The sequence below is a fragment of the Panthera uncia genome, chromosome D2 (genome assembly GCF_023721935.1).
Source record: "Panthera uncia isolate 11264 chromosome D2, Puncia_PCG_1.0, whole genome shotgun sequence".
NCBI classification, from domain to species: domain Eukaryota; kingdom Metazoa; phylum Chordata; class Mammalia; order Carnivora; family Felidae; genus Panthera; species Panthera uncia.
The window spans coordinates 71507935-71532842 of record NC_064818.1 but is presented as its reverse complement, the minus strand read 5'-3'; the positions used below and the strand labels follow the sequence as shown (position 1 = coordinate 71532842).

At 52.4% G+C, this 24908-nt stretch overlaps 1 protein-coding gene across 1 annotated transcript in view; it reads right to left on the bottom strand.

The window, feature by feature from the left end:
* The window catches only part of SLC18A2 (solute carrier family 18 member A2), a 38605-nt gene extending 14288 nt beyond the window's left edge, over positions 1-24317 (bottom strand). The window contains exons 1-9 of the mRNA XM_049646536.1: positions 23943-24317; positions 21951-22302; positions 12872-12930; positions 12502-12585; positions 12077-12169; positions 11177-11266; positions 11016-11059; positions 10883-10943; positions 8201-8296 (exon numbers count right to left, since the gene is read on the bottom strand). Of these exons, the coding sequence (XP_049502493.1) occupies positions 8201-8296; positions 10883-10943; positions 11016-11059; positions 11177-11266; positions 12077-12169; positions 12502-12585; positions 12872-12930; positions 21951-22302; positions 23943-24063 (1000 nt within the window). The 5' untranslated portion in view covers positions 24064-24317. The remainder of the gene's footprint in view (positions 1-8200; positions 8297-10882; positions 10944-11015; positions 11060-11176; positions 11267-12076; positions 12170-12501; positions 12586-12871; positions 12931-21950; positions 22303-23942) is intronic.
* Between the last annotated feature and the right edge of the window lie 591 nt (positions 24318-24908).

The following is a 24908-nucleotide window of genomic DNA, read 5'->3' as shown; positions in this document are numbered from 1 at the left end:
GGGGGGGGGGGGGGGGGGGGGGGAGCCACAGATGAGCTCCATCTTCCTGACCCACGAGGGGGGTGCGGAGCTCACGCGTGAGACCTGGGAGTGGGTGCACCCCACACCCCCATTTTCCATAGATGGCAAAACAGCCTCAGGCCGCAAACTCCAGTTTCAAGATCCTCAAGCAAAAAGCACTGGGGGTAAGCCATGAAACAAGAGGTTCGTTTCAGCTCGAGACACACCGGCTGAGGCTCCAGGGGGTCCCCGTGACCTCACGGGGCCCAAAAGGCGGCGCATCTCATAGGAAGGCTCTGAGGAGCAGACGGCAAATAGCCCTCCCTGTCCGATCCCTGGGCCCTGTCCTCCGAGAGAGCTCCACCTTCCTTGTACCTGACCCTGGCCGGCCAGCCTTCCCCACATCGGTGAGCTCCTGGTGGGCAGGGACCCCTTCATCTGTTCCCACAGCCCAGCTCCGTGGCGGCCCAGGGGAGGCGCTCAGAACACGGCCGACCGCTTAGAGGAGAGGGTCCCGTGCGAGGACATTCGCTTCCCACGACCGACAGTCTCGAGGGAGGCTGCCATCCCTTGAAGGCAGGCACCGTGTGTCCAGCCGCCGGCCTCCCGGGCGTAAAAGCCTGCACTGCGGTCTGGAGCCGGAGTCCTCCTTTCTGGAGCTTCCAAACTGGGGGCAGGGCCACGTGCTCTTTGGACCTCCAGCTCTAAGCTCCCGATCGCCGTTGCGACACGGCTTCAGCATCCCCCGCGCCGCCGGGGCCCCCGCTGCATCACACAACCCACAGAACCAGCTCTGGGAACTCGGCCCTCCGTGCGCCCCTCACGGCACCCCGCCTGGCGACTCAACAGGAGACCGTCTAGCTGTGCTCAGGGACCCGGGCTGGGAGCCCAGTGCCCTCCCAGACAGCTCTTTAAAGATGACTCCAACTAGGGGCGAGTGTCCTAACGCCAGGCCCTGAGCTTCCCATCACTTCCACCCACTGGTCCTGGGGTGCATCCTGGAGCCAAGAGAAACTGCCTTCGACCTCCACCCCCCGGCCGGCCACCACAGCAAGAAAATGCAGCCGACCCACTCCGTGGCTTCCCCAGTGAAACCCCACCGGGGCTCCGGTGGCTCCCAGGGACTGGCCATCTCCTGCCACTCCTCCGTCCAAGTTCAAGTCACTTCTCCACCTTGAAACACGGTGCGCAGAATCGCCCCGGCCCAGCTCCGTGCCGGTGCACAGCACCTGAGCACTCGTGGCTCCAGAAGGGAAGAGGGACCGAGTGCATCACGGGGCCGGCCCCTGCTCTGCACCCCGAGAGCCCCAGCTCACACAGCCCTCACAGGGCTCGTAGTGCACCGACCTGTGCCCCCACCAGGGCCCTGCCTCGTCTCCACGGGCGTCTTCAACCCTACGGCCCGACCCCACATTCTCACCGGAGGGATTCCTTCATATCCCTTCAGAACTTCGTTGGTACCTGTGGGGGGGATCTTTTTGAGCTGTCACCAGCTGGGCAACTTTGTCCCTCCAAAGCCTGTATCACCTGCAAAGGCAACAAGAAGTCTGTGTCGGCCCTTTCCTGACTCAAAGAGAGAAGTGTGGACGGGCCGGCCCGCACACAGTGCCTGGGACCACACGTGTGAGTGAGCCTGTCCTTCTGCTGGGCCGCTGCTCTCCCTGCGGGGTGCCTGCATCCCCCTCAGTCACCTCTGCGCGTACCACAAAGCTCACCCACGGGGATCATCTGCCCACCCCCGCGCTTACATGGTAAGCCTGGCTTTGACCACGGGCTCGACGGGCTCAGGAGGGAGAGGCTCAAACCACAACGGAGCCTACAAGGAGCCAATGCTGGACCTGCAGCCCCAGAAGTGACTGTAGGAAGGAGTCCTCGGACTTCTCCCGAGCCCTTCCTGATGTCCCCAAGGGCTCAGTCTGGAACCAGGATGGGGCAACAGTCCCAGTTTGCCCTGTGCCAAGGGAGGCTCAGGAGGCTGAAGTCCTCACATCCTGGAGCCACAGCATGCTGGCAATCATCCTGTCCTTGAGTACCCAGCCAGGCTGGCACAGGACGTGCCCCAAGGTCATGGCTGCCTGGGAGCAGAGCGGGTCCCCGGCCGAGCACGAGTATCCTAGCCTCCATCCCACACTGCACCACCACGTCTCCTTAAAGAGCCAGAAGAAAGAGTTTGGCTCCACTCTTCTCTGGGGCCCATTCCTTAGAGCTTAAGTTTCCCCTTGGGGTCGGTAGGCCTCACCAGGAACAGGGTCACCAAGCCTCCGGGTGCTGGAGCAGGGTGCGGGGGGTGTCATTTGACCCAGACTTGACGTAAAGGGAGACGCCACAAAATGATTCTCTTTCCACCGACCCAAACTCAGGGCCACCCCCAAATGGCAGCACAAGGGGCCGGGGGGATGGGCTCACACGGCCACCCTCTGGAACACGGGTGGGCTCCCATCTACCTCCTCTAAAAATCACGGCCATTCACGCAGCGTTCAACAAGAGCAATCATGGGCCACCCACGCGGCTGCTTAAGACTGTTTTGCCTTGGCTTCAAATCTTACGGTCTTTCTCCAGAAATGACGAGGGAAGCAGAAGGGCAGGAGGGAGCCCACACAGGACCCTGCAGCAGAGCAGGGGCCCGAGCTGCCCCGGGGCCTCCTCCGGAGGACGGCCGTGCCCCGTGCTGGCGCTGGGTCCTCACTTCCACCCTCGGTCCTCGCACCCCGTCGCCCACGGCGCCCTCCTCACGAGGCTCAGGGGGGCCTGCGGGGCTCCGGGGAGGTGGGCCCCAAGCTGCAGAGCCCACACGGGAGCGGTGCTCCCTTCACACGTGCTGTGCTCCCCTCACACTGGGGGCGATACGGCAAAGCAGGTACAGATACGGGACTCTCTTGACGAGACGCGAGCCCATCTCTGAGACCGGAAGGAAATGACCTCACGGTGGACAGGTGCAGCGAGCCGAGGGGCTGGTGACCATCTGGCCTGGGAGATAAGCCGCACAGAGGATGCTGACGAAATCTAGAAGGCCCGCAGCCTGCTATCTAACCCGGAAGGCCCAGGCCGCTGAGGGCCTTTCAGGACTTTATAAAGAAAGCCTCAGGCTGTGTCTGGAGAGGGAGCGGGCAGGTGAGCGGAGGTGCCCTGCACACGGCCAAGGACGCATTCAGTCGGGAAGATAAGTCAGTCGGGCGGGAAAGAGCACTTGTAAAGGGAGGCAGGAGCTCCACGGACTCGGTGCCCCAGGGCCACGGGCGCCTCCCGAAGACACACGGGAGGCCCAAAGCACCGCAGAGGAAGGCATCCTGATGCTAACAGCAGCAGCAAGACCTGAGGAGCGTCTCCCCATCTTTTGCAAAACTGCGATTAACTCGGGGTCGGGAGAGGGCCTTCGCTCTGCGAAGTGGGGTGCCCGCTCTGGGAGTTTGGAGTCCTTGCATTGTCTCCACTGCCAGGAGGTTCAGAGCCGAGTTTCTGCTTAACGACTAGCCTTTCAGTTTTGCGCCCACGCTTTTTCCTCCTTCACCAAAGGACTCTTGTTGCTTGGGGCTTGGTTTTGGTTTGGTGACGTCATTTATGTGCCATAACGTCCCCCCCTTTTGAAGCACACAGTTCAGTGGCTTATACTAGAGTCCCAGGGTGGTACAACCGTGGGCATTATCGGATTCCAAAACACTTTCTTCACCCCAGAGAGGAAACCCCACACCCATTATCAGTCCCTCCCCATCCTGCCCCGCCCCAAGCAATTTGGGACTTTTTACTGAAGGATTATTTGATGAAAGAACACGGATCAGTGGCGAATCCGCGCAGAGCCCATAAGGACTGGGGTAGGGACAAGTCTGAACCAGGAAGCAGCATGTGACAGGACCCCCGCTGCAGAGGGAAGAGAAGGTTGCCTAAGGGAAGGTTTTAGGCACTAAAAATGGCAGCTTCATTCAGAAGGGAGAGTCTCCACCCAAAGTGGCAATTTGTAAGCTGAAAGAACTCTGCAAAGAAAATAAATCCCCAGGAAGGAGAATCAATAAACTCTTTCTTTAAGAGGTGTGCGTGCAGGGACTAGCCTTGCAGATATTAAAAATGTTCTAAAGCTCCAGTAATCAAATAGGAGGGTATCGGCGCGGGAATTCGTGCCGACAAGTGGAACAGAAGGAAGAATCCAGAAACAGACTCAAGAACACACAGCGGTTTCAAGTATGACAAAGGTGGGAAAATTCAGGCGGACTCCTAGGGGCAACTGGCCGGTCATACGGCAAACAGTAACACCAGACCTGTATCACACACTGTATACCTAAACTAAGTCTGTGTAAATCCAAGTTTCATGTGAAAAACAAATCATAAGTTAGGGGAAAACATGCATCAAAAAATAATAGCATGGGAAAGGTCTCATCTGAGCTTCAGATGAAATGACAAGGACATGAAGGGTCAAGGGGCTAACCCTGACTAGTGGCATCTTAAATGATCTGAGTGGCAAAGAGAAGAGAAAAGAGAAGAGAAAAGAGAAGAGAAGAAGGAAGGAAGGAAGGAAAGAGAAAGAGAGAAAGAAAGAGAAAGAAAAAGAAAGAAAAAGAAAGAAAAAGAAAGAAAAAGAAAGAAAAAGAAAGAAAGAAAGAAGAGAAAAAGAGAAAGAAAAGAAAAACAAAAGTCCACCTATAAAGTCAAAAGACAATACAACAAAAGCAATGTTTGTGAAACATCTGATAAAGGAATAATGTCAATATACAAAGAACAATTAAAATCAATTAGAAGACAAACATCTCCACATAAAAAATGGGCAAAGTATGTTATTCATTGACTTCATAAGAAATCCACAGTAAAGGAAATAGACATGGCTAATATATGAAAAGATGCTCAATTGCGTTCAAAAAACTTGTAAAAATACATCAAAATGAGAGTCCCCCGCCCACCCCTTTCTCACATATGCAGCTGGGGAAAGACTGAGAATACTGATATTAGTGCAAGGTTACCAAACATCAAACACCCACTGGACTTTCAGGAATTTTCCCTACAGATACATTTCCGAACATGAACAGGAATACAGGTGAGAATACTCTGCTGCACTATGGTTTCTAATTGGCAAAAACTGGAACTAACCCAAATGCCCAACCAAAGGATCCGGTTGAAAATTTATGGCCTACCTTTACAATAGAAAATCCAACCATTAAAATGAACAATGGGCTTCCAGTTAACAGGGCAGAGTAAATCGATAGGTTTTCTTGTCCCATCTTCTATCCCATTTGCCGTTCCCATCCCAAAGTCCGTTCAAATTTTAGTAAAGGAAGCCCTATGCTCTCTCCTCTATGCCCAAGGCCAGACAAAATGAGATAGGAGAAAATGCAGTCAGAGAGGGAAGCAGCAGCAGAGGGACAGCAGTGATGGACACGACAGGGAACACTGGAATCTTCCATCTGCACACAGAGCAGCCAAAAAGAAGCAACACCTTTTGTGCCTCAAAACACAGGACACTCCGGGACTGAAGGCTCCGGGTACAGTGAATGTAAGGCTGAGGCAGTCAACTGGAAAGAGGGTTGAAAGGTTGTTTCTAGAGCAGTTGGACCGCCCCCCCCCCCCCCCCGCCAGGGCACCTGGGCGGCTCAGTCGGTTAAGCGTCATCGGCTCAGGCCTCGATCTCAAGGTTCCTGACATCTCACAGTTTGTGAATTCGAGTCCCACATCAGGTTCTCTGCTGTCAGTGCAGAGCCAGCTTCAGATCCTCTGCCCCCGCCTCTCTGCCCCTCGCCTGCTTGTGCTCTTTCAAAAATAAATACACATTAAAAAAAAAAAAAAAGACCAGTTGGACCCCCAGCCCTCTCTCTCACACACTCACCCTCTCAGGAGACAGTTTCTTTAGAGAAAGAAGACGAAAATGGCCCAGGAACCCCAGGCAACATGGAGATCAGCGATTACATAAGACGATGAAATGGGGAGTGAGTGGAAGTCTTCCTACTAAGTGGTAAGAGGTTATAATTTCAACAACCTTTCCACACACACACAAAACCGCTCAGAGTGAATATGAAAGGGCTCTTGAAATTTAAAATATGATGACACCGATTATAACAATTCAATAGACAGTTTAGACAATGAAGATGAAGAAATCAATGGTAATAAGAAAAGGCAAAGTAAGAAATTACAAGCATGAAACACCAAGGGTCCAATACTGAACCAATAAAAGTAACAGCAAAAGAGATAAAATGGAGTAGGGGAGAGGATTAAAGAAATAATACAAAATGGTTTCCCAGAACTAAAAGAAACAGCTTCCCAGATGAACAGACTAACCAAGAAAGTTCCCAGTACAGAAGAAAACAGACCCCACTGCAAAAAACATCACGGACACTCATAACCAGAGAGGAAGAGATCCTTCTAGCTCCTACAGAGGACGGGGAATGAGAAGGACACTGGCCTCCTCAATAGCAACCCTGGAGGCTAGAGCACAATGGGACAGTTGTCTCAAAACTGAAGAAAAGGGGCACCTGGGTGGCCCAGTCAGTTAAGTGTCCAACTTTGGTTCAGGGTTCATGGGTTCGAGTCCCACGCTGTCCTCTGTGCTGACAGCTTGGAGCGTGGAGCCTGCTTCGGATTCTGTGTCTCCCTCTCTCTGCTCCTCCCCCACTCATGCTCTCTCTCTCAAAAATAAGCACAAAAAACTGAAGGAAAATAATTTCCAACCAAGAATTATATACCCAAGTAGACTAAGTCAACCAAACATGAGAATAAAGATGTCTGCAGATATGTAGGATCTCAGAGAACTTTATCTGCCATGCACCAATTCTCAGGAAGAAGCTAGAGGATGTGTTCCATCATAATGATAGAGTAAACCAAGAGAAAGGAATATAGAAGGGAAGGATACAAGAAACAGTAGAGAAGCAAAGATGCCCAGATATTGGAAGAGGAAAGTCCTAGGATGACCTAGTGAACAAATCTAGACTAGAGCAAGACAGAGTAATGTAGGACAAATACCCATAAACAAGCAAAAACACAAATAGGTTAGGTTTGCTGATGTACTTGGCCGTATTTACAGGGCCTCTCACTTTTGCCAGAGAGTTTGAGAATACATTCAGAAATGCTACATGGAAAGCTAAGAAAATGGAAAGAGATGGCAATGATTAACTCCAGGAAAAACAAAAGTTTGTAAGAAGAAATAATCATAAAGCCCTATATAGTTCATCTTTGAACAATTTTTACATAGTCACAATAAAGCCAACACTGAGTGCCAAACTGACCAACAAATAAAACTGTTCTAGAAAAACAGAAATTGAGAAAACGGATAAGTTGGTTGTTTGATATTTTCAGGTGTAATAACAGCATTAAATCTTCATCTACTACGTTAGGGAGCTGGTAGTATCAGAAATGGGGGAATTTAAAAAACAGGAGTTACACATATTATTTAGAGACATAAATTAGCAGAAGAAACAACTAAAAGAATTGAAGTGATTAAATCTGAGAAAGGGGGTTAGAGATGGGGAGGCATGGGGCAAAGACTTCTGGCTTTTTCATTATAATTCTAATAATGCTATTTAACTTAAACATTAAGTACATGTGTAACTCTGAAAAAATCTAATTAATTTTGAAAATTAAATCTACCCATTCTGACATGGAAACATGGCCCAACAAGAGTTCACACAATGATATAAATGGCAATGTTCCATTCGGGTTGGGTTTTTAAGCATCGCACACATGGTGATAAATGCAGAACCATCTGGAAAAAGACACAAAACTGTTAACAATGACTATTACACGGGACTGGCCTGGAAGGAAAAAGATGAACATGAGATTTTAAAATTTACTTCTTTGATCTGTGTACTTTGGTTTTTTTTTTTTTAAATAATCAAGTATGTATTGCTTTCTAAGTCAAAAATATTTTTAAAAGAGTAATCCTCTTACGTACTGTTTGTCGTCAGCCTGTTTCACATACATCTTACTGCTACCCACATACGTTTAATATAACTACTAACGTCTAGTTCAGAAACACGGGCAGACACTGAATATATTTTGCGTCTTGTTTCTGCCCAGGTCTCATGCCTCTTTGCTAATTCTGATTTAAAAACCTAGAGCTGAAAAAGGCCCCAAAGCTCACTGCTACCCTAAGCACGGACCCCATTAAGTATCAAACAGAAACAATCACTTTATCATCCTGGCACCTGCAGCCTGTCAGGGCTACAGTGACAGGACCCACCCCGAGGACAAGAGTTCTAGAATCAGAAGCACCCACACCAGTCCTCACCCAGCTGCCACTTGCGGGAACACATGGTCTCCATCATCCAGATGGGCAGGGCTGGCTCCAGCATGGCAATCCCCATGTTTGCAAAGCAGATGGACCCTTTAAGGGAGGAAGAGGGTTAGTGGGCTTCTGTTTTGGGTCTTGGGTGTCCCCTACCTACTATTTCCAAACACAGTTAAACGACACATGCCCACAGCCAGAACAATCCACTGAGATACCCAGAACATCTACTTCTGTAAGGAAAAGATAAATAATTAAAAATAAATAAAAGATAAATAAGAAAAAGATAAAAAAAAGGAAGAGTAAAGAGGTTGGATTCATTACTACTGTCATCATCGTTATTTTTATTATGAAAGAATATTAGATTAAATACTAATTAAAATTAAACATTAAGTTTAAACAAAGTATTAATTTTTCTTTTCAAAATAGCACCCCAGAGTCATAAAGGAATTGGAGGGAGACTCGGAGGTCATTAGGTTAACCGTCCCAACTTATTAATGAAGAAGGACTTCTAATTTATTAACAAAGGAACTTGCTTGAGGCCACCCAGCCACGTGGGCCACTTCCAGACCACACACAGACTCCAGCAACTGGAGGTTTCTGCACCTAAGTTTTACCATGCGAGGAATACATTTCTAAAGATGCCCTGGGATGCCCCCAAATCTGGTGCATTCGGCACAGACGTGCCGTTGAGGGATTTTTTTAATCAACTATACACATAATGCTATCTTTGCAGATACCCACTATCTGTTAACCAGAACCCTTTGTAGATGTAGAACCATGGGGGAAAAGATGCACAGAGCCGTTCCCCACCGTGCTGGGAGCTTCCTGTGCTGTGTCCCCATGAACCTCTAATTTGCTAGAATCCTGATTCAAAGAACACTGTGTAGTGTAATTAAGGTGCTCACGTAATGCAGAAAGGTTTTTTTTCCATGCTTTGGGACGTGACAGGTGGAACAGAGAGAGGATACTGAAATGGTCCCCTCACCCTCGCGCTGTTTTCCTGGATTCGCTGTTTCTCTCTTTCCCATCTATTAATTAGGGCCAAATTGGCGCGGTCGTTCTGTCTCCCCTACAACCCAGGGCCCATAACTCTGAACCCCTCCTTGTCTACCTCTCACACAGCAAACTGATACCCCTGCTCTAAATCCCGGCAAGCAGGGACAGCCTCCAGGCTTCAAAGCCCACCGACCCTAAGCTGTTTCCCCAGCCCTGCCCTTCACTTTTCCATGCAAACCCCACTAAAGGCTCTGGCCTAGGCCTTCCCCTGGCCCTTTTCTCCCCCACACCCCCCACAAAACCTGGCGCTTCCCTACATGGCCCTGATTGGCACGGTATGCCTCCTTTCCTCAGGAAAACGTAAGAAATACAATCTTCTTTCAACATCCCAGACCTCTGTCACCACTCAGTCATCCTCATAGGTTAAAATCCTGCCAGAACAAATAAGACACCGCCCGGCCCCCGGCTCCCCGAGTCGAGGCTGCTGGAAGTGTGGTAGCCTGTCATTCAATGCTGGGTATCTTTCCTCCCTGAGTCAGGGTGAGACAGTGAGGGTCAAAGAAAGCCTAAGGCAGGGGGCAGGGGGCGGTGGGCGGCAGAGAGCCCCGCTCTCCCCACACACCTCCTCACCCCACCCCGGACAGCCCGGGCTCCATGGGCATCTGGGCTCTGGAACCATCCCTGCATCTTGATGGGGGCACAGAGAGGTGCCCTGCATTAGGAGGGGTGCAGAGCCACGAGGTTAACCACCCTTTGGCCAGCAGGCATGATGATGGGGGTCTAGACCAGGGTTATACAGGCACCCCCCCACCCCAATCCAGCAGCAGAAGGTTTAAACAAAGCCAGCCTGGTGTTGAAAAAGGCTAACCTGGAATGCTCTTAGATAGGGCATGCATCCTGTTCACCCAGACTCCCCCAGCCCTACCAGTGTCCATGACCACCGCTTAGACAAATAAACCCTAACAGGGTCCGATGCCACACTTCAGGGCTGCCATCTCCTGGCCTGTCCCCAAGGGCCTCTGCTGACCACTGTCCGGGCCCAGGCAATGTAAGGTTGGTCCCCTGTGAGGCAGCCCAAGGCCTGTGCCCCTGAGACAGACGGTCCTGGGTGAACAGTCTCTTGCATCAATGAGGCCCACTATCCTCCCGACCAGTCACAGGACCCCAGGGCTTCCTTTGAGCCCATCGAGGCCAAGAACCCAAACACGGGACCTTCTGTAGCCAAAGGGGGTTTCCCGACTGGCTTCCCTGCTGCACAGCGTGCCCTCTCCGCAAGAAGGGACTTGTCCCCTGGGCCTTCTGGGGGCTCCGCTGTCAGCCTCTATTCATACCCGCTTGGTGAATCAGACTGCCCACCGACAATGCCCACAGTGAGGCCAGAGTCTCCTTCCGGAGGTTCAAGGCCAAACAGTGATGGCCGCTGATACAAACAAACCTCTGTGACGGGGCATCTCCGTGACCCAGACATCTTTGCCCCAAATGAAAACCAGCAAAGGAACTTGGCTGAGGGTCAGAAATTAACGATGGAAGAAAGCTATTCCTTGTGACGTGGATGTAACCTCTTTGCCCTTCACGTTTCACGTCACGACGTTTCCAGCAGCCAAGTGAACCCTGGTTCTCGCCATCCACCCCTCCCCACCACCCTTTGGCTGAGAAGAACCAGGGAGACTGGGGGGGAAGCCCCACCTGCGGCAATGAGGATGTAGGGGTCCTTCAGCAGGGTGGTCAGCGGCGTCCCCTTCTGGCTCTGTGAACAAAAATCAGGGGTTAACGAAGTTGACGTGACCATCGCAGCGCCCTCCTTCCCCGGGGGGCTTACCTCTGGCTGCACCCGGGACGGCTGGAGCACAAAAAGCTGAATAGCTACGACAGAGGGAGAAAAAAGATAAAAACGTGTGGCTCCAAGCACCTACTGACATGGGTCACCCGACACGGGTCACGACCAGCGAGATCACGGCAGAGGTGCCCGCGTGGACTCACCTCCATCCAAGAGCACCAAGGCGGCCAGCACCAGGAACGGAGCCGTCTTCCCCACAAACTCGTAGAGCACGCTCCCGAAGGGGGGGCCCACTGCAAGGAAGAGAAAGAGGGGCTGGTGCCAAGCCCCGCGACTGATGTCCCCCCCCCCCCCCCCCCCCCCGCTCCACCGTAACCATCCGTTTGTTTCTCGAGTTTGTACTTTGTTCCAACACCTACTTGGGGTGACCGCCCTACATTCTTTTCAGTAGTTTCAAGTTGTCCTGGGGACTTCCTCCAAGCTGGTTTACACCCAAGACACGGGCAAGAGTGTAGTAGAAGGGTCACCCCCAAAGTAAAGACCAGAGAGAAGCCAGACCCAGGCCACACACGGCTGTGCTGCTTACGGAGCACAGGAACATGGGTCCGCGGGGACTTGGCTCCTTATAAACCAGCACAGCGGAACTTTGGGCTCCCAAACGAAGGCCAGAAATGTGACCGAGAAGGGAGAGGACCCAAAGCTCCTCTCAGGGAGGATAGGTGTCCCCTGGCCGGGGGGAGTCAGCCAGGGCAGGTGAGGAAAGCAGACTTGGAAGGTGGGAAGTCCTCAGGTGGGATGGTAACTCAGAGGATGTGAGAGAGGAAGGATCTTGGCAGACCATCCCATTCCTTCGTTTTACATCTGGACCCAGGGTCACCCCAGCAGGTTGAGAGGCAGATGCAGAGGCAGGGAAGCCCACGTCCTCCTGGGTCAGGAAGGTCCCACCAGTTTTCCAAGGCTCCATGAAAGTAGGGAATGAAAAAGGGGACAGCCGGGGGAGTCTGTCAGCACGAGCAGACCCAGAGTGGACTCAGGGAGCACTGTCGCCCTCCGATGCCCGCCAGCCCCTCCCCACAGGCTGCCTCCAGGTGCCCCCTGCCCACCTAGGACCCCCATGGCCAGGCCTCCCAGGGCGATGCCCATGGCGTTGCCTCTCTCTTCGTCATCCGTGTACACGCTGGCCAGCATGCCCATCCCTAAACAGGAAAAGAAACGTTCAATAGCGAAGCTCTCAAGGGAGCACAAAAAAAGAATAACCTGTGACTCGCCTGCCCTCTCTGGTCCAGACTTGTGATCTCCCAAACCTGTCAGATTCACAGAAAGGTAAGACCAAGCAGAACCCAAAGGAAAAAAGCAGTGCCCTTCCTAAGAACCCCTCCCCAGGCACCACGACTGACACCTCGATTCCCCACATTATTCCAGCTAATTCTACAAGGGGCTGGCCAGCCAGGGCAAGGTTGGCGGCCTCCTCAACGGACTGACACCCCCCCCCCCAGGGAACGGCTGCCTCAGGTATTTGCACACCTACCAGCTACAGACGAGCAGGAGGACCCGATGCCCTGCAGCGACCTGGCGATCAGCAGGAAGGCGTAGCTGCTGGAGAAGGCGAACACTGCCGAGGGAGGGGCCCAGCCACGCATCAGTGCCAGCCTGGTGCCGTGGCCGCCCTGCTCACGTGGGCCCTTGGAAGCCATCCCTTACCCCGACGGCCCATCTCCACGCTAACCACACTGTGCTTCGGTACCACCAACAGCTCTATCGCCCCCCCCCCCCGCCCTTCTGCAACCTTTACCAACGCACAAACCCCCCACCCCGGGGCTGTGTCCTCAATTCCCCGTGTGTGGTCCTCAGAGCCCATCCCATGACCCCCGGGCCGAAGGCAAACATCAGACACTTACTAATGGTGGACACGAACATGATGCAGAATCCCGCAAACATTGGAATTGGGTAGCCAATTCTGCAAAACAGAACCACGGGGGGCATTTGGTGACGGCTTTGTATTTTTCTAAGGCTTTAGGCGGAGCCTCTCCTGCCTACCCTTTGGGGTCAGGCGGCTAAGGGTTTGGTAGACTTTTCTAAAAATTCATGGACTCGGCGCTTCCTGTGTGACCTTTTTGTGTTTGACTGTCTTGGAGGAACGTGAATCCATTCAAGCACTGCCACCCTGCACAGAGGTTTCTCTGGGATAAATGTTAACACAGTATTGGCAAGTAATCCAGAACACGTCTAAAATACACAGTCCCCGTTTCCATCATTTTTTTTTTTTTTTAATCTTTCATTACGGTCTTTGCTAGCGCTTCTCCAAAGGGACGAAGGCAATCAAATGATTCTAGTAAAAGGTCATCAAATGATTCAAATGGCAGCAGAGATGATGACACTGTCGGAGAGCATCCGGGTGCAAGGAAGTCTTCAAGTCTGTCTTCACTCTGACCCCAACGAGGCCAGCCTAGAAAAAGGGGCGTGTGGCCAGCGCAAAAATTCAACGTCGCAACCGCTCTGAAAGGACCACTGTGCGTACAGGGCTCTGCCATCAGGTGGACCGGGTTGGTGGGGAGACCCTGGCCTTCTGGGTGTCATACCCCTGGGCCGGACACATAAGCCAAGCAAGCCTCCCTCAGCCCCATGGAGAGACCACTGGCCACCTCCCAGCACCGGAACAAGGAGATGTGGATAGTAAACTGCTACCAGGCACCTGGGACACAGAAGGTGCTTCAGAACCTGTTTCCTCCCTTCCCTCTGCTCTTCCTTCTTTCCTCTCCGTTCCCGCACAATAAGCGGGCTGCTTGGCTCCTGACGTACAGATGGGACAGGAGAGTGAAGGCAGCCTCCTGGCCCCTAGGACCCTGGGAGGGAGGGGGCTGGCGTGTCAACCCAGAGCAGCCCAGAGCCTCTCCAGGCTTCGTTTTCCTCCAGCCCTAGACCCTGTGGGTCACGGAAGGAACCAAACGAGGACCAAGGAAGTCTTGAGTCCCAGTCACTCAGCCTGGAAGGGCTCTTGTATTCCAGGCTCAGCTGAAAAATCACGGAGACAATCCCTTCTTTTAAAATCACACTGGGGGCGCCCGGGCGGCTCAGTTGGTTAAGCGTCCGACTCTTGGTTTCAGCTCAGGTCGTGATCTCAAGGTTCGTGAGATCAAGCCCCACATCAGGCTCTACACTGACAGCATGGAGCCTGCTTGGGATTCTCTCTCTCTTCCCTTCCCCTGCTCAGGCGCTCACACGCTCTCTCTCATAAAATAAACTTTAAAAATGTTTTTCAAAAAATAAAGTTACATTCAATTCTCCAAGTACTTATACCCTTCAGCTCAAGGATTTTGGTAAGGGCAGATGACCACCTCCCCACTTTACAGATGAGAAAACTGAGGCATAAAAGAGTGATTTGTCAAATGTCCTAGGGCTAATTTCACTTGCGGTCATCCTGTACAGTCCAGGGCTCTTTCCTACACACTTCACCACCCCTCCCCAGAAGGACAAATGCGGCTTTAAATAGAACCTTTCTAAAAGATCCTAGTCCTACTCCCCACCCCTTTTTTAAACTGCTTCTTGCACTTCAGAAACTAACTAGCAAAAACACAAGTAGCAAATGGAAATCATGCCAGATTCCCAGACAGCTCTCCCTTCACAGTCCCATTCATAAATTCCCCCACAATGACCTGAGGTGAACTTGTAATTCACCAGTCGGGGCTCAGAGCCCATCAGGCAAACCAGGAAAGATACCAGGGTTGAACTGCAGTTCAGATCTCCTTCAAACGTAGCTTCTCTAATCTGGACTAACCTGCAGCCGACTGGTCTGTGCTCTTTATTCAGCGGGCAAAAGAGCCCCATTCACAACACCACGTTCTCCACAGCACTACCGCAGGCTGAACAAAGAAACTTCCAGGCGACTCAGCGAGGAGAACCCACGAGCAGTTCATTCTTCTCCACAGCTCCTGCACATCTTGGGGGTGCGGGTGGGGGACTGGAATATGGCAATATTTGTAGCGGCCCTGGAATAAAAGGCTTCTCACCCCCTTTCAACATACTACTTGGAAAACAGTATTTTGTCAAAGCTGTTGGAATACCAGTGAAACTATGCTCAGTCTGCAGCCTGATCAACTGGCCAAGGTCACCTGGCAGGACACATCTGGAGTAGCTTCCTCTTACCAGGAGACTCTGGCATTCCCCAAGACCGTAAGTAGGGGGCTAGCGAGCGGGTCACTTGTGATTCCCACCGCAGCTCTGTGAGGTCGTGCCATTATCCCCATTTTTTGGATGGCTACAACGAGGGCTAGGAAACTTATGTAACGTGCCCCCAATTCAGGGTAATGGGCATATCTTGAGTGCCTAGGGTGTGCTGGCTCCTGCCAGCACACGCTTTGGTGGGGATGCCCGTTACAGGAGCACAGCTTCTGGGGGATGCCCGTTACAGGAGCACAGGCTCCCCACCCAGTGAGAACGGATGGTCCACGTTTCATTTAACACCAGCTGGCTCTGTACCCACAGAGACATGTGCTTACGTAGGATTCTTTCTACCAAGCCTAGGTGCTTTGTTTTCTTTAAAAACACCGCAGCTGGGGCGCCTGGGTGGCTCAGTCGGTGAAGCGTCCGACTTCAGCTCAGGTCATGATCTCGCGGTTCAGGAGTTCAAGCCCCACGTCAGGCTCTGTGCTGACCGCTCAGAGCCTGGAGCCTGTTTCCGATTCTGTGTCTCCCTCTCTCTCTGACCCTCCCCTGCTCATGCTTTGTCTCTGTCTCAGAAATAAACGTTAAAAAAAAATTTTTTTAATAAAATAAAAATAAATAAATAAAAACATCGCAGCTACTGTTGTGGGGGGGGGGGGGGGGAGAGGGATTTTAATAAAGCATGTATGGAATAACCAAATGGCAGACTCAAAGGCTGGCCAGTCCAAACCCTCATGCTGGATGAGAAAGCAGAGGTTCAGCCACGGTCACAGCGCAAGCTGACCGCTGTGCATACGGCCGGAAGCACCTTTCCCCGGGGCTCAGCCTCAAGGCAAGAGGGTGCAACGGGCAGATCCGGACTCCCCCACCCTCAAATTCTTCTGGCTCCCTGAACACCCACCTCTGAAGGGAAATTGTCTAATGCCCCAGGGTCCCTGAGAGATGGGCAGATCACCAGCGCCCTTTCTCTTTCCCCACGATGTCTCCTAAATGGACAGAGACTCAGCTGACATTAGTCATAAACATCTGAGTCAGCCTCTCGTCCCCGTGCTAAGCAGAGCTAGATCTGAGGCAGCAAACCTTTAACGAAATATCCCATTACTATCCCCTTATGCGTCATCCCAGCCCACGGTCATGCTCTATAGAGCATCAGGGAGCAGTTAATCTAATTGGAATAAGACAGAAAGTCAGGTATCGAATCCCTAGACAAAAGTGCCAAGCGATCAAAGTTATGATCATTATATATACCTACACACCAGTGGAGAAACTCCATATTCCCTAAATCGTCACCGAAAATCAATACTTTTGTCTTTAATAATTAGCTTATCTTTGCCATAGAGCCTACTGCAAAGCTCCATTCTCAGGCCTGTTAGAACCCAGGCTCCCTCTGCCCTGGGAAAGGACAACAGCAAGGACACAAAGTGGGGGATCCAGAAGGGGCGAGAGGAGGCATCTCCCTTCTTGATCACCTTCTAAAAGGCGGTACAGCAGGTGAACGTTAGTAAATGGAATGATTCATGTGCTGAGACGTACCAGGAAGCTGTCGTTCGTAAGTAAAACAACATTCTTAGGTTTAGTCCTTAGGTCTGTCTTTTTCAGCTATTAGGTGCAGGCAGGGAGTTACGTGAGCCACGGACTTCTTACTTTCGTGGGTAGGACCCCTGTTCCCGGACACAGGGAACAAGTTGGGGGGGGGGGGGCGGCTCTGCTCCCGTTAGAAACACCTGATTCCACTGGCAGCTTCTCTGAGCTGGAGAAGCCAAGATATCCTAACAACACCATCCTAACAACATCTAGGATGGGAGAGCCCTTTCCAGAAGGGCTGGTTTCCCCGTCCAGGGAGAAACTGAAAAGGTCACTGCTCATTCCCACAAAGCTCACTTCAGACCAACTGGCTGAAGCTAAAGAAAAAAAAAAAAGAAAACCATTACACCGAACGTTCTGTAGAGACTTCATGCCCTGTGGCTTCCTTCTTGTCATTCAGATGTTAGCTAAGATTTGTGACGAGAAATAACGGGCTCTCAAATATACTAGGTAACTATGGAAATAAATTAAGCCACTGATGCTGGCTTGATAAAAAGCAGACCACTGGGACAATGACAGGCTAAGGAGGAAGCCGAGGGAGCTGTCCCCCAGCACCCGCGGTTAACTCTTTCCCCAGCCCCGGGGCCAGTGCGTCCAGAATAGCTTTTGGTTCTCAAAATGCAACTACTGTAGAAGCCCCATGTTAAACAAGTGAAGACCACAGGGCCACATTCTTAGGCAGGTTTATGGAGAGATACGTCAAGGTGCTTTTAATATCGTTTAGCTGCCTGAATCCCCGCCTAGGTCTGCATACCCCTGAAATCCACTCGCGGGGCAGACGGTAAGAGATCTCTTACACACAGCGGCAATCGTGAAATGAGTAGACCGGAATTATAAAAGAAGTCACACGAGCCTCTAAATAAATTAATTCATTAAATAAAAATCAAGTCAACCAAGGCACCTGCAGGCTTTGCAAAGTGTGTTGTTGGATATGGGATCGCCATCCACTTGCCAAAATCAAGTTGGCCCCCTCTCTGGTCACGTGTTTTAGAGTAAAACCACGGTACCTGAGACCAAGTGAAATCAAGAATTGCCTGTGTCCATATGGGCAGCCCAATGAACACTCAAAACATTTCTCACGAACTGTCATTTCTTACTTGCAGGGTTTGGAACGAGAGCTCTTACGCAGTATGTACAACAACAGACCGGCAGCTTGCTTCTCGCATCACCCACCCATAAAAGCCACTCATGCAACAGCCTCTTGACCACGAATAGGAGGGTCCGGGCTGGGACGCATGTGATGAGGGGGTCCCGCTTGCAGCACGAGGCTCTAGAGAGGAGTGGCCTTCAGCCGAGCCTCTCGGTAGCTCCCCCAGTCTTTGGGGATGTCTTTTCCCCTCTGTCAGAAGCACTGCAGAGGGTGGCAAGCTGGGCCAGATCATACCAGGGGCTGAAAAAGATATTTTTCTGGGGCTGGAGACATGAGGGAGGGTCCATGTCCAAAAAAACCAGGCTGGTCTGTTTCTAAACTCCCTGCCTGCTGATTCAAAGTAGCAATCAACAACTATTTGGGCTTTCACTAGCTCAGCCTGGTACAATCAGAGAGCCCAAACGGATACAAGAACAGATTTTTGACTTGCACTGTTGATTCTGAGTAGCTCCATGTCAAAACTACAACACTTAAGTAGGTGGAAAGAATAGGAAGGAAGGAAGTCACCCAGACAGAGAGAGTCTGGACACTGGCTTTAGTCCTGCCGTCTGTCGCCAGGGGCAGTCCCTTTCTCTTCCCATGCGGCAAACTCCTCCGCCTAGAAGATGGCGGGACTGGCCCCAAAGCCCTCACGCAGCCTCCTCTTCAGGCTCTGATGCCCCGTCTTTTTAACTCCTCCTTCTTTAATCAGAAACACATCAACCAACTGTAGAGTGCTGTTTTAAAAACACTCGTTTGCAACGCCGAAAATGTGAGTCACACACATCTTGTTCGTCATTGAAGATGCGACTGGCACAAATTACATCAAAAGACTATTTGCGGCGGCTCGTAAGGGCAAGTTCTGTAAAGGAAAGTGGGATGTATCGCTCCCTTGAGCAGAGCTGCCGAGAGCCCAGACTGCTGCAAGTCCCCTAAATCCAACTCTACTGGGCTTGGAAAATACACAAATCGTGACCGTTGTGGAGGAACAACAGAGTTCACGCTACAACACCAATGTGACAATTTGTCTGCATTTCCACACTACAAGGCAGTGCTACAGGAGAGATTTTAAATCTGTCGGGTAGCGGCGGGGAACCAGGTAGGGATTAAAATTTTGCTCTAGCTCAATTGCAAAGTGGATTACCCATCAGAAGAATAGAACTGGGGCGCCTGGGTGGCTCAGTCAGTTGACGGTCTGACTCCTGATTTTGGCTCGGGTCATGATCCCAGGGTCATGAGATAGAGCCCCACACTTGGGCTCCGCACTGAGCGTGGAACCTGCTTAAAATTCTCTCTCTCTCTCTCTCTCTCTCTCTCTCTCTCTCTCTCTCCCCGTCTCCCTCTGCTCCTCTCCCCATCTCATGCTCTGGGGCACCTGGGAGGCTCAGTCAGTTGAGTGTCCAACTCTGGTTTTCCTCTCAGGTCGGGATCTCACAGTCGTGTGATCAAGCTCCACATCGGGCTCCACACGGTCTGGCACCTGCTTCAGATTCTGTCTCTCCATCTGCCCTCCCCTGCTCACAACATGCACATTCTCTCTCCCCCCTGCTCTCTAAAATAAAATATGGGGCGCCTGGGTGGCTCAGTCGGTTGAGCGTCCAACTTCGGCTCGGGTCATGATCTCACGATTCCTGGGTTCGAGCCCGGCATCGGGCTCTGTGCTGACGGCTCGGAGCCTGGAGCCTGCTTCTGATTCTGTGTCTCCTGCTCCCTCTGCCCCTCCCCCGCTCACACTTTGTCTTGCTGTTTCTCAAAAATAAATAAATGTAAAAAAAATTTTTTAAAAGATTAAAAAAATAAAATAAAAAACAAGAATAGACTGAATTTCACAGATCACAAAACAAAATTAGGTTTCTCTTGGAATTCTTTTTTTTTTTTTTTTTAAGCCCAAAACAGGAGTCTTGGGTAGCTACAACATCAAAGCATTTGGAATATTTAATAAGCAAACAGTCTCACCGGCTTTAAACAAGCTTCTTCCCCATGGCATAAGCAAAGCATTAAGAACAAGAATAGGGTTTTTAAAAAAGCTTTTCACATTTGCATTTGGAAGACTGGAACACACCATTTCAGCTGAGTTTCTAAGTACTGCATTACACCGTACAGCTAAGAATATTCGTGCCCAAGTGATTGGCAAGACATTATGACAGTCATGTCCTCAATTTTCCTCATATAGGATTTGAGCTGTTTGCTCTCTCGGAATACAAAACCCAGAGACATTTTCTGTAATTACACCAGATGCAGGTTAAAGAAGCACTCTTAAGGGCTGAGGAAAGAAAGAAAAACAACCCCACGACTACCGAGGTCTGTTTGGTTTTCCTGCCGAAGAACAGAGGGAAACGGCACCTTGCGGACAGTGTTTCTGGGTGGGCTCGCAGAGCACCTGTCCTTGCGAGGCGATTTGCCTAGTGTATTTTATGTGGCAAATTCATACTACTGCTGGACACAGGAGGGCTGGACACAGCTTGGGACTGTTCAAATTTATTCAATGGCACTACCCAGTCCAGAGAAACAAACTGCGGAAGCTTAAAACGTGCTTCCCTCCAAATGGCCGTGGGTATGTGACCAGCACCCTGTGTGTGTGTCTGAGGGCGGCCTGTGCCGGGGGGGCGCAGGTGGGGGTGGGGGAGGTCAGAGCCGTCTAAGCCTCTGCACCACCGCTGACCTCCTCTGCCCCGCCCCAGAGCTGGCCCCTGCTCTCCCAAGGGCCCCGTGCTTGCTTTAATGCTCTGTTGTTACAATCTCGAAACGCTTTATATCTGAACAAAGAGCCCCGCAGATTGCGGAGCTGGGCCCGCACCCCCTAATCCAGGCCAAAGAAACGTAAGGATGGCCCTGATCCCAGCTTGCACAGGTTGACCTACTGAAAACTGTGCTAGGTTCACGGACTCCAACGTGGCTTTGGAACCTCTAGTGGCTCTCAAGTGCACCCCCACCCCACACACACACCAACAAAACCCCCTCCTCTCTCTACCTGGCACTCAGGGCCTCTTATAGCCTTGCCCTGCCCCGTCCCCACTTGCCCTGCCTTCCTTATTCAGCCCACCCTTCGACGTTCTCTTTTCCGGCTGTAATCTTGGTCTCTGCCCATGCGTCTGAGCCTGGTTCACAAGTAGGATTCCAGGCACTCCCCTCTCTACTGTGTTTTGGTTTCTTTGCATTTCTGCCTTTCAGGCTACAACGTTTATATGGCAGTCTGCCCCCACCACTCATATTGTACCAGCTCTTCGCAGCTGACACCTTCAGGCATTGCCCTTTCCCTTTCTCTGCAAGTGCCCTGCCCTGTGCTTTCCAGCCCCTGCCGTACCAGGCAGAGCTAGGCCAGCTGGGCTGCGGAAGGATACTTGCTGGACGGCCACCGACAGTGGAGACGGGAACAATTATTCAAGAGGAGGCGGGTCCCCCCCAAAACATCCAGAGCATCCAGATTAAAATAAAGCTAGTTTGGGCGTTATCTGGGGGCATTAGCGGCTGGTTTGACTGATCCAGAAAACAGGCTCAATACGTTCCTCTTTGTGCGTGTGGACACAGCTGAGTAACTGGCAAGGGGGCTCATTACATGCCGTGGCCTCGGCGTGAGCTAAGGGGTCCATCTTTGCAGCAGGATTACTGGTCTTCCCCACTCTCTCCCTGGCCGTCTTGACCCTCCACCACACCAGCACTAAAGCAAACCACCTTGGCTTTCTAGAAGGAAGCGGACGGCCAGAGGAAGAAGAAAACACAAAGGCGGATGACACACGGAGCCCAACGATGATGCCACGGTGGCTGCAGAGTCAGTTCCTGCCGCCCAAGGGCAAGTCTGACAAATATACTAACGCGACACAGCCTTTGGACGGAATCAACGTGCTCCCACCTGGGGAGGGCCTCTTTATTCTGTTTTAGTACTTCCTTACTTTCTAAGCAAGGGAGGGGGCAACAAAAAAGGCTGAACACGTGGGAAATCACGATGAAGGAAAGAAACCCCAAAGAAGGAGATCGGGTTTCCCCAGCTCGCCCACCACTGGTTTTCCGCACTCTGATAAATGAAGGAGAAACAGAATCCCAAAGAGCAACGACCTGGGAAGGACGTAAATAGAAGCCTCCTTGGCCAAAATAACGGAACCTACCTGTTGGTCAACAGTCCTATGAAGGGGTTGGTGAGGAGCTGGATGGTGGCTTTAGAGGCAAACAGCAGGCCAACTTGAACGTTTTCATTCAGGAGGTCTTTGTTTTCGCTGGGACAGTCAGGAGGCGCGGCGGACGTGTTCGTCACCGTGTGCTGGGTGCTGGCCGCAGGCGGTGGCCCCCGCTGTAGCTCTTCAGTGCTATTCCCGGTGACCATGGTGGTGTTGTCGTAATAAGAGAAGATGCTCTGGAAGCGGCCTGAGGTAGACGCCGTGAGCACCGGCTTGGCGGTCTGGACTTCCGAGGCATTTTTCTCGTGATTAATGCTGTACAAGTAACTCGGGATGATAGGGACTGGGAACAAAAGCAGAACAAGAAGGTCACAGCTGCACGGAAACCACCTGTCATCAGGACAAACGACAGCAAAACTACAGTCGCATCAAATGCCAAACGAGGCCCAGAGGGGTCTGCCCCTGCGACGCCACCCCTGCCTGGACCCCGGGATAATCTCACAGAGCTGAGCTCTGGCCAGAGAGAGCAGAGCCCCGGGGAGGCTGGGAGCGCTGCGTCTGCCCTCAGGGCCGGTGACTGTGCAGAAGTGACCTGCCCCGGATTCTTGTCCTTTGTGGGGTTTCTCATTACAGGGCTCCCTTACAGGAATATTTTAGGAAAGGAAAATGTGGTCTGAATTCTGCTCAGGGCCGACCTGGGATCAACGAGAGCTCCTCAGGGAGGGACTCAGACCTTCAAACGAATGAATCGAGGAAACAGAAACCTAAATTTCATTGTGTCTTAGGGAAAAATAAACCCACAGGAGAAGGAACGATTTGGAGATTCTGCGACAGGCCCACTTCATCTTTCTGTTACCTGAGTGGGAGTCTGCGATTTTTCGGCCAACCCGGAAGATGTAGAAATTCCGGAGACTTCCACCCAGGAAAAGAAAAACAGATGTAAAAGCACCTGTGGGCACCTGCTGACAGAGCACTCAACACAAAGGAGAAGCAAGGCTGTTCTGAAGTCAGATGAGCCCTATCACTCTGATAATCCCGATAATCCCGCAGGTGGGAATCCATGAAAGGACAGAAGGGAAATAACCCACCCGGAGAATACAAACTAAAAAAAGAATTACTTATTAAAACTGCGGGCATTTAATTTTTTTAACATTTATTCATTTATGAGAGGCAGAGAGCACAAGCAGGGTAGGGGCAGAGAGAGAGGGAGACAGAATCCCAAGCAGGCTCCAGGCTCCAGCTGTCAGCACAGAGCCTGATGTGGGGGCTTGAACTCATAAACCATAAGATCATGACCTGAGCTGAAGTCAGATGTTTAACCGACTGAGCCACCCAGGCACCCCTAAAACTGTGGGCATTTTTAAGGAAAAGCATACCAAATGCTTTGCTGTTAAGAGGGCTAATTAAGAGACCTGGATTTTAATTCGCCGTTCAAAAATCCATTACAGGAAAAAGACTAAAACCAACACCCTTCAAACTGTTCTGGAAAAGGTCCTACAATGTTTCCATCTCGAGCCATGCACCGATACAATATATTTAAATGTCACTTCCTTTTTTCCGGGGAGAGAGGTTGACTTGCTCCTTTAAATGTTAAGCCAAACTGTCAATTAGCCCACCTTGCTGGTTAACATAGTAACTGTTGTAACGTGATCTGGAACCCTGGGAATTGCCAGTTCGTAGTAGAAATCTTTTTCATCGCGGTCAAAGCAGGGGGGGGCGGGAAGGAGGAAATTATCAGGAGGAAACACAAGTTCTGGGTCTTAACAGATGTCACATTTTTTGACCTGACCACCAGGAAAACGAAGCCACAAAACGCGGCTGCGAGTCCCCCAGCGCGGCAGACTCGGGGGTGGAAGGGGATGCGTTTTTTTTTTTTTTTTTTTGCAAAGCCTGTTCTGCAACTTTCGCGGGGGGCGCGCTCGGGTAGGTGGAGCCCCCAGGGAAGGGGCCCCCGGGGAGCGGGGCCGGCCGGTGCGAACGTACCCACGACCGTGAGCAGCATGTTGTCCAGCAGCAGCGCGAGGAACACGATGAACAGGATGAGCTTCCGTGAGTGGCGGCTCTCCAGCAGCCGGCGGAGCAGCGCCAGCTCGCTCAGGGCCATGGCTCCGAGGCCGGGCTGCGGGCGCGGCGCGCGGTGAGGGGCCGCGGCGGGTGCCGGGGGCTCCCGGCGCCCGCAACGCCCCGACCTCACCGGGGCGGAAGGAACGGTCCCGGGGCCGCGCGCACGGGCGTCCCAGCCTCGGTTCACCTGCGGCGGGCGCGTTCTCGGGGGCACCTGCGCTCCGGATCCTTGCCGCCCGCGAGCGGCGTCGGGGCCCCCCCAACCCGGGGCCGGCGGGGGGCGGTCCCGCTCTCCGCCGCCCTCGAGGTCCCACTCCTGCCACCGAGCGCTCGGAAGGCGCCGCGGGCCCCCGCGCCCCGTGCGTCCTGCGCCCCGGCGCCGCCCCCCCCCCCGGCCGCCCCGGAGACGGAGACCCTCCCGCCCCTGGGGTTCTTCCCCGCCCTCCGCCGGGCCCCGCTGTCCCCGCGCCGGGTCCCGCGTTACCTCGGGGTCGCCTGCCCTGCGCCGTGGGCTCCGTCCGTCCGCGCGGCTCCGGGTAGCGGTCTCCACCCCAGCGCCCCGCGCCGCCGCCGCTCGCTTTAGCCGTCCGGCTCTGACGTCACGGCCGACGGGGGCGGGAGGGCGTCACCTTCCAGCCCCGGCCTCAGCCCCCCGCCCGGACCAGCGCTGGCCTACCCGGCTCTCCGCCCCCGACCGACGGCGCCCCATCCGGCTCCACCGACGGCGCCCCATCCGGAGCCGCCGGGGGTTGGGGGGGGGGGGGAAGGGGGGTCGCCAAGGGAAGAAGTCAGGGCCCCCACAGCGGGACGTCAAGAGTCCTGGGGTTAAGGTCAGGGGCCAAGATGAGGAGTCGGGGATGAGTGCTTTCACCTGGTCCCAGGTAG